Genomic DNA, 9,885 nt, shown 5'->3' on the forward strand with positions numbered 1-9,885 from the left:
CTCAGTCGGTAACGCGTCTGACTACCATGCTAAAGGTCCCGGGTTCGATCCCCGGCCGGTTCAAATCCGGGAACTTTTCTAACGATGGAAGCGGCTCCGGCACCCACCCAGCGTCGAATAACATGGGTACCTGGGGGAAACCCTGGGGGGGTAAAGGCAGTCAGGGGCGTGATGCTGATCACATCACCCCCACTCATGACCGGATCAAGAAAGTGTGGGGCGTTACCCCCACAACCCCTATACGCCTTCATGGCGTGGTGCTATGCACAGGGGAACACTTTACTTTACTTTTACATGAGAACACAAACATATCTATACTTTAGTTTTCAGTACATTGGCCCAACAAAAAAACCGCACGATGGCTCAACAGAACCACGGCCAAAATTACCGTTGCCCAACAGTATGTTCTTACACTTTGCCAACCAATTTCAGTACGGTTGGCCTAATATTGGGCCAACCACTTTTGGTTACTTCGGTCCAGGCATGCAAATTTAATTTTTAAAAAACACAAAATGTTTTTCATGTTTTTGAAAGGTGTGGGGGTGTATTTTCCTAACATGTTTTGTCACAAAATGACGTGAAATGAACTGCAAAATGCGAAATGAACTCTTATAAACACAAAATTTAGAATATATTTAGACGCAACATTTTTCAAGTCTGAATTTTTCTGAGTTATGCAAATCATGCAAAATTGATTAACTCTGCTGTAAATATTTGAGAAGAAAAAATGGACTCTTTATACAAGAATAAATTAAATACTCTGATTATTACACAAATTTGCTATTAGAAGGGGAATGTTTATTTTGCATAAGTGCAGTTTTTAGATCAAATTCAAGGTTTTCTTCACCATTTTAACAATGAAATATCATTTTATACACCTCTTTTGAACCTGAAATGTGCCTAGTTTGGTACCAAAATCTTAATCTTTCATTCACCATAAATATGTGGCCATCTTTATCATGATTGATCCCTATCTTTGATTATCGAAAAGTGGCAGAAAAGCAAAGTAAAAAGAAAACAATCTACGGAGTATGCATTTTGCTCCTTTCCTCCTCAATCCTGTTTAATTTTCTCACATTTTATTTGGAAATGTATCTCTTCACAAACTTTTCCTGCCATTCAGTCTTTTAATCTTCATCAGTTTATTGAATTCAACCAGATCGAACGAAAAATTATGCTGCTGGTTTGTAACATTAATATGAATGACTCAAATATAAGTAAATAATTTCACTAATAAGAACTTTAGTTTCTTAGTGCTGCTGCGATGATTATAAGATGAATTTAGCTACATGGATCACTTGCAAAAATAATGAGTCAATTGTGTCATACAGGTCAGGAGATAAATGCCTTTGTTAAGGACATATTGCAAAACTCGTTGAAATTTCTATAACTTTAACCCTACTCTGAACATCAACCTTCTATTGTGTATTGCCTCTTGATGTTTGCCATTGCCTGGTTTGTCTGTCAAAAGAAACTTAAATTATAGAATTTTAGGATATGCATGTGCATGTAACAATTGAGTAATTTTTGCAAATGATCTATGTACCAACCTTCATGTTATAAACATCACAAGCAGCAACACTTTGATCACTAAAGAAACAAAAGTTATTATTAATAATATTAATTATAACTGGTTAATGTTAGAAAGCAGCAGCTATGATTTTTAACAGACAATTGTAAAAAAAACTGTTGTATTCTTATTTAAAAAATGTCCATGCATTGTCATTCATGGAGTTGTAGTATATATGTACAACGTTAATGTAGATTTCTATACAAAGTAAACAAGCATTGTGCTTTCATTCTTTGTGACACTTACAATGTCTTGATTGTCTACTTATCCCATTTGTGTTTTTAACAATTGTAGATTAAGAAAATAAAAATTTTATTGGTGTTTCTATTTTCTTCAGGATTTGGAAGAGATAGTTGGTCCTCTATTGCACAGAACTGCAGATACCAACCGTTTCATAAGAGAAGATTGCAACAATGCTTTGGATCAAATGGTTGAGAACTGCAATCCATGTAAAACCATACAAGCCATCATCACCAAAGGTGCCTGGTGAGTGTGGAGGTTCTCTTATATATCCTAAACAGTGTGTTTGATGATTAACTTAAAGAAATTTTAAATTTCCTTTATATTAGAAGTGTGCAAGCACAGAATGTTTCTTCACTGCATTTTGAGCGTTTTAAGAGAGCTTTCAATCTGAAGTGATAAGCTACAAAGAACAAGCTCCAGAATAATTGAATTGTTACATCCTTTGTCTCCTTGCTATGTAGTCCTAGTTGAGTTGTTTCTTCTCTTGCATTTCTAAAATAATAATAACAATAATATGTAATAATAATAATACTAATAAACATGTAGACATAATATAGAGGATAGCTTCCTTTCAGAAAAAAACTAGATTCAAACAAAGCACTATTTGTCACCTAAAACATATCTCTCTTTAACATTCTCTCTCTTATTTGCAGCCATCAGAATGCAATGGTGCGGACAGCAACAGCACGGTTGCTAGGTACCATCGTAAACAAAGTAGGCCCAGAGAAAATCATGTCCCAGCACAACAAAGACATGAGGAACAAAATCCTTCGAACTGGTGCCAATTTTCTGACTGAAGGCAGTCTGGAAACAAGGTGGGTGTAATTTTTGCATCATTCACAGTAGAAATTTCATTCTCAAATTCTTTCAAGCCCTCATAATAGTTCTTAATTTAGTGTTTATTTTACATAATCATAAGAAGCTTGAATGCAAAGCAATGAGCATCTTGAAGGTAGCTATTTAAAAATGCACAACACTGAGATTTTAACATCATATCAAGGCAAACAATCTTTCTTCATAATATACTTTGATCCTGTATGCACTTACAAGTTCAGGGTTGCCACTACCATTTATTTTTTTTTCTTTATGAAAACATACTAAAAGCTATATGCTTTCTGTCACGCTGAGGTCACTGTTTTTAACATCACCATACACAATATATTAGATTATCATATTTTAGGTTTCCCCATTCTCATAGATTTTGTCCAGATATTAAAGTTCCAAATGCAGCATTTGTCTTGAATGATTACGGTTTCTCCATAGCTACTACAATTTTATCATTTTCCTAGAGATAAAATAATGGCCAGGATTGTAAACATACAGAATACAAAATGACATTAAATTTTCATCCGTGCTTTGTAACCCATGTGGTATTAGAAGGGGACCAAGAGGGGGGGCTAGAATTTTTCTGACATTGTCCCTGCATAAAGTGGCCCCAGGGCTCACCCACCCCCAAATCAATGGGTACCTGGGGGAACCCTGGGATGTAAAGGGGGGGGGGTGGAATACTTCCAATGATTACATTTTGATACTTGGTGAAACACCATACAAGCTTGCTATAAAGTCTTGAACCAGTGGGAGAACTTATGAACAGCAAATATGCAACAAAATGTCTGCCACCAGTCTCAACACACTTCTACAAATGTTTTCTTAATTTTGTCTGCTACAATGCTCAATTTCCCAACTACACTCTGGCTTATTGACCTCCTGACTTCCCTGGATACCTCCTGTTGAACTTGGCTGCCACTTACCTCTCTCCACAAAGAAGAATTACCACCATGCTGTCATCTTTCGTCAATACCACAGCTCACATAATCAGAAAACAATACTGCCATTGGTTCCAGATTTTATGGTCACCCTGTATGCAGTACAATGTGTGTATACACAAACACCAAACTGTAGGTGACACACTGTATGATCAATGAATCTGTCATGCCAATGAAATTAAAAAGCACACATCAAGGAATACAATGGTATTTTATTCTTGATGCAATGAAATTAAGACTGACAAAAATATGTATGTGTAATTGGTTACTCAGGGTATAAGGGGTAACCCGTGTACCTTGGACTGCATTGTTGCAAGCTAACAAGGATCTGGCAGATAAACTCTACAACCAGTATAATCCTCTACGTGGCCTGTGTTGTCATCCTCATAGACAGAGGCCTAATTCACTAACGGAACATGGTCCACATGGCAAACACTTAAACACTTGGAAAGAATTTGAGTCAGACCCAATTCCACTTGCAGTACCTGCCCTAACATTCCTACTGTCCCTACACAAATACCTTAATACAAACTAAGAAATTTACTGCCAAATCTCGAAATTAGCATCATCAGATCTAGCCATTTCCAAACCTTCCACACACTAGCCGACATTATCTGTAAAGAAGAACTACTCAAATTCCGATCTTGCAACCCCCTTCCAGTTCAAGTCCAAAATAGACATACTTCACAGCCACAGGGAACTGACTTGCTCCCAGTCCAAGCTTCTGAAGGAGAATCTCATATCATCTCAAGTGGATGCCAGGAGGAAGCTGCGAGAAGTTGCATCAGACCACCAAGGCTTCCAGGAGAATCACATAAAAGACTACATCTAAAGGATTTGAACCCAGTAAGGGAAAGAAACATGACAAACATGAATCTCACTATAACCAAGACATAATTACACACACATCTTGAACTCTTAAATTAACCCACTTCTATTAAATACTCTCCTTCTTCTATCCCCTTCTCTCATAATGTTGCTATCCTGATGAATCCCAGGATAAACCTCCTACACCTCCCAGAATAGTCGATATTGATGCTCTCCCAATATACGCATCCCCTCTACCTCAAGACACTATCACAACAAACATCCTCCTTATACTTCATACTTTAGCCATAATCCAAACTCTCAAGCCTTTTATTTGATTAACTTCTTCTCCCTGTCTTTATTTATTACCTTTAATCAAATAACTTTCACTCTCCCTTCACACACTTACACATAAACAAAACTACACAAACTCAACAAACAACAATACAACATGAGAACACATCCATATAACTTCACACTTACCCACTCAACTTGAATACGACCACAGCTAAACACACTAAAACACACACACATCCCTAACAAAATGCCCACAAACAAGTGTCATATTAACAAACTTTTTAAACCGGGCTTGTTCTGGACTACCAAACAACTCCCGTACCAGATCCTGTGTATTACTTTTTAACATGTAGGACTGGATCTGTATGTATTTTTTGAACCAAATAAAGTCACAAGGAAAAGAAAATGGAACTAATTCCAACGTGCCACCACAATCGCAACTCCACGGTATGGAACCACGAATTAGGTAACACACTGCTCCTTTACAGACTAGACAGTTGGAAGAATCAGTTCTCACTCAGATCAAAATGTCCAAAGACTTTAATCATGGATCTCACACTTACATACTTATTTGTACAAATTGAAAATATAATAAGCAGGGTCCTGCTCGCTCGTAGTCAGTGATAAGCAACTTATTTCTTGTGACAGAATTCATGCACCACCTTCACCATTAACAGCAATACCTCAACTCCTTACCTCAGGCGCAAGGCACAGCATAATAGTTTGTTCTTTTAAACAATGCTACCAACTCATACTATAAAAAGAACCCAAGAAAACCTGATAAAATGTCAGATTAATGCTAATTATCCATAATACGCTTAGGTTATAGTTGGCAACAATTAAGGATGCCAACGTGGAACTTTTGACGTCGCCATTTACACGTAGCATCATTCCCCATTCCTAAATTAACAGCCAATGGGATAATGCTATATTATGGAAAGCCAGGGAGAATCACTGTGGTTTAATGTTATAATATTAAACTAGGTCAAAAAATAACAAACTGATTTTATAAAGTGATTAATATTTGGCCTTGCACATAAAATGATTAAATAAAGATTTAGTTTATGGATTTTTAACAAAGGCTTAAATTACTTCAATCTTGTCCATTGTTGACAAAAATCGATATTAAGAAGAAATCTATGTAATATGTGCTTAAACAACAAGTTCTGAAAGACAGAAATAATCCTAGCCATCTTGGATTTGAAGAAACTATTTGGGATAATTATTAGCCCCTATAATGGGAATTAGATGTGTATATATATGTGAATAATATAACAACATAATATAGAACATAAATGTATGAATGAATTATGAAAAGTAATCAAATATAAATAATTTTATGCAAGTTATTGACTTAAAAGCATACGAATAAGGTTTATTCCAATATACGAGTGAAATTTGGCTAATATGGCGATCGTTACATAATATTCCGTGGAAAAGACGTTCTGGTCTTTTTAGGCACCAGAACATAAGCTCATATCCTCGAGTGTATGCGGGTAGAGGCAGGTATCTTCCAGGGGTTCCCCGCTTTTCCCTTTTCTATCACAATTTACCTTCATCATCTCAATTGCCAAAAGTAGCAGAAATGTGACTCTAATTAGGTTATTAAACATAACAAAGATAACATCTATGAAGGTGACCAATTGGTAACATGTTTTCTTGTCAATTTCAGGAAACATGCAAAACAGATCTTCATGTCATTGGTGGCACACGATGAGTTTGATCGCATCATGGCGCAAGTAATTCCTCCTCATGTCATGAGAAACATCCAGAAATCGATCAACAACATCAAGAAAGAGGTAAATAGATTAAAATATTGTTATTCATAAATTATGAAGACTTCTATCTCTCTTTCAAATTGAAAAGAAAATTCTGCCAATACATTATTCATAGGTACAGACTACTTTTCAATGACTGATATTATTATGTCATGGCAATTGTCTATGTTTCCATGATATACATGTATGTTCCCATAAATATGATATTTCATACTTTTAAAGTCTCAGGAACTTCTAGGGTTTACCATGCAAGGATTGGGATGGTCTAGTTCAGAGTAGGGAGACTTACTGAAAAAAGGTAACATGTTACCAATACTTTGCTTCCAAAAGTAACATGCCCATTACAGTTACTTCATCATGTAAAAAGGCACAATTACCTGTTTACAACGTTACCACATTTTTTTCTGTACAGCATGTTTTCCCAGTGTAACTTTACATGTACAAGTGTAGGACAGTAAAGGATGCTTCCTCCTGGCAAATAAATTCTCAAGTTCTGAATCTTTTAACAAGAGAATGCAAAATAACAAAGTATCATTTCTCTTGCAATTTTGCTATGCAAGTACTGAAAAAAAGTTACACATTACGAATGCAAGTACAGAAAACTATTGCCAAGTAACATGCTATGTAAGTTACGTTACTCCCAGACTCTAGGCTAGAGTTCACTGACCACGTCTCGGAGGATCCTCCACGCTTAACAGTGCAACTCTGGCAACACAGGATGAAATTGGGATAACATTGCTTTGAGTCCTCCTCCATGGCCATACGATGTAAGGCACCTTGCTTTGGATGGTGGCTGCAGGATGGCATGGGTTCGATCCCAGGTTCAGTCTCTGGGAATTTTCGGCCTGTGTATAGGGCAGGTGGCAACCCACCATCGTGAGGAAATTAGGGAGCTACGAGTGAGTAGCGTAACCCGGTCTCGGAGATCTACAACGGCTGGAGGTTCGACGTGCTGACCCCACGTCACCCCATTACTGGTTGAAGAACTCCACACCTCTAGGTAGTGGCCGCGGTGGCTCAGTCGGTAACGCATCTGACTACCATGCTAAAGGTCCCGGGTTCGATCCCCGGCCGGTTCAAATCCGGGAACTTTTCTAACGATGGAAGTGGCCCCGGCACCCACCCAGCATCGAATAACATGGGTACCTGGGGGAAACCCTGGGGGGTAAAGGCGGTCAGGGGCGTGATGCTGATCACATCACCCCCATTCACGACTGGATCAAGAAAGTGTGGGGCGTTACCCCCACACCCCCTGTACGCCTTCATGGCGTTGTGCTATGCACAGGGGAGCACTTTTTTTTTTTTTTACACCTCTAGGTAGGAATGTGGAAGGGAGACTGGCAGCCAGGAGATAGGCCCAGGCCCTTTCGAGGGCTGTTGACCCATGGGTTATTATTATTATTATTAACATTGCTTTGAATTGACATTAGCAAAGATTTATGCACATTACTTCTTATAATAATAAGCATAAAATATTAATAAAGATCCTTACTTTTCATTATCTGGATCTAACATCCTTGTTTGTTATTCAATACATATTTCATTCTTTTATCTTTTTGACATTAATTTCCTTGTTACATTCATACAAATTTTGGCGATCTCGACTACATGTAAACTCGATAATGAATAGGTTCTATTATATGGCTATTCTTATGCAGTCTTTTTACAGTGTTGTCACTAGAATCATGTATTACCGCCTCTCACCACCCACGCACATACACACACATATTATTAATGTGAAGGGTCTGTAATATGTATCTGTAATAACAATACAACGTTAATTGATTTCCATATTCTTATGAATATACTTATAAATTATATTAATTTAAACATTTATATTATCATCATCTCAACCCCTTCCGAAATATATTTATTCTTAATATGTGGCTGACTATATCTCATCAATTTTGGAGAATGCTGTTTCCCACTTTTCAACAAGTTAAGATTCTATGATAGAGGAATGAAAATAACAAAATACAAAAGAAAATTCTGAGATTAAATGATAATATTAATCTCTCTGCACAGCCAAAAACTGAAGTGGTTAATATTTTATAGCCTAGATGACAGGTCTTCCATAAAATTATTTTGACATAAATCAAAATTAATGTAAATAATTTTTCTGATTTATTCATTTCAGTACACGTTTCAAAGTTCCACATACACATATTCTGGTGGAATTACAACCAGCAGATCAACATAACATGATCATGTGAAAGTAACGTAACTGAAGCCGTCCAAATGGAGTGCTATAAAGAAGACAGTGCAAAGTGTTTATATTTTTATTGAATTTTGTTATGGACATAATTCTGTTGTGAATGTTATTTTATCATATAGAGTTCTAGATAACTAATGAACTGTGATCTCTAAATGTTAATTTGTAAACAGTCATATGTTACAATATATTTAAAATTTTCATTAACAAACATGACAACAATGGACATATCTAATATATGAACCTCAAGAAGTCTGAAATAATCCAAAAAAAAAAAGTGTAAAAACATAGGACATACATGTAAAAATGAATATCGTAAATAAATACTTTTATTGATGTATATGTAATTTATCTACTGTGCTTAATAAAAACTTATAAAATATTTACTGTGTACAGAATTTTCATTCATTCTATGAAATATTTGTTCTAACAATTGTTTCAAATGAATTTTTTTTTTTTAAATTCATGACACAAAACATAGTTGAAATCCTTGTATAGAAAATCACAACAAATAATATATACTAAAATCCATTTAAAAACAAATGTTTCAATCTCTTATCAATTCTGATCTCATACATACATGCCACACATTCCGACAGGCTCAGGGCTAGCACTGTGACCTCCCACAACACAATATCAATTACAACTTTTAGGCCAAGTTATGGGAGATAGTATATTTTCACCACATTTCAAATATATCTGTGTATTTCTCCACATATTTTTATGCTTGTTTTGAACACTGGATAAGACAGTACCCTTTATATGGATAGCATTGAAATCTAAGGAAAGGGGTCTCAGTGACAGCCTAAGAAAAAAATGAATGAGGAGGCAGAAGGGGTGAAAATATTTTGCTGGTGGAGTAGTAACATTTAACATACATGTAAATAGCGCACAAAATGTATATTCATCTAGTTTTTCTTGTTTGCTGGGGAGGACTGACGAACAGATTTTGCTTCTCCCCTGGCATAGTCACTGGGTGCCCACCTTAAAGCAAAAAGCAATAACTTTTTTTTTCTACCTACGTGAGACATTAAATACACTGTATTCAATTTTTGTCCATGTAAAGAATTAAAATTATCTTTCTTTGTACAGCTACCTAACGACCTTTTTCTAAAATAGTTTGATATTTCACTGCTTGAACCAAAGGAAAAGTGGGGAATGGACTCTACGGATTTAATTTTGCGATATTATATGTAATCTCTGCAAAATGCC

The 9,885-nt window shown here is 36.1% G+C and overlaps 1 protein-coding gene across 2 annotated transcripts in view; it reads left to right on the top strand.

Annotated features, from left to right (window-relative positions):
• Positions 1-9,057, top strand: part of LOC145987797 (TOG array regulator of axonemal microtubules protein 1-like) — a 257,466-nt gene extending 248,409 nt beyond the window's left edge. For both annotated transcript variants that reach the window (XM_083122501.1, XM_083122502.1), the window contains exons 14-17: positions 1,908-2,056; positions 2,467-2,628; positions 6,356-6,482; positions 8,599-9,057. In XM_083122501.1, coding sequence (XP_082978627.1) covers positions 1,908-2,056; positions 2,467-2,628; positions 6,356-6,482; positions 8,599-8,661 — 501 coding nt within the window. In that variant the 3' untranslated portion in view covers positions 8,662-9,057. The remainder of the gene's footprint in view (positions 1-1,907; positions 2,057-2,466; positions 2,629-6,355; positions 6,483-8,598) is intronic.
• The last annotated feature ends 828 nt before the right edge of the window (positions 9,058-9,885 follow it).

The sequence above is a fragment of the Lepisma saccharinum genome, chromosome 5 (genome assembly GCF_977018435.1).
Source record: "Lepisma saccharinum chromosome 5, izLepSacc3.1, whole genome shotgun sequence".
Lineage (NCBI taxonomy): Eukaryota > Metazoa > Arthropoda > Insecta > Zygentoma > Lepismatidae > Lepisma > Lepisma saccharinum.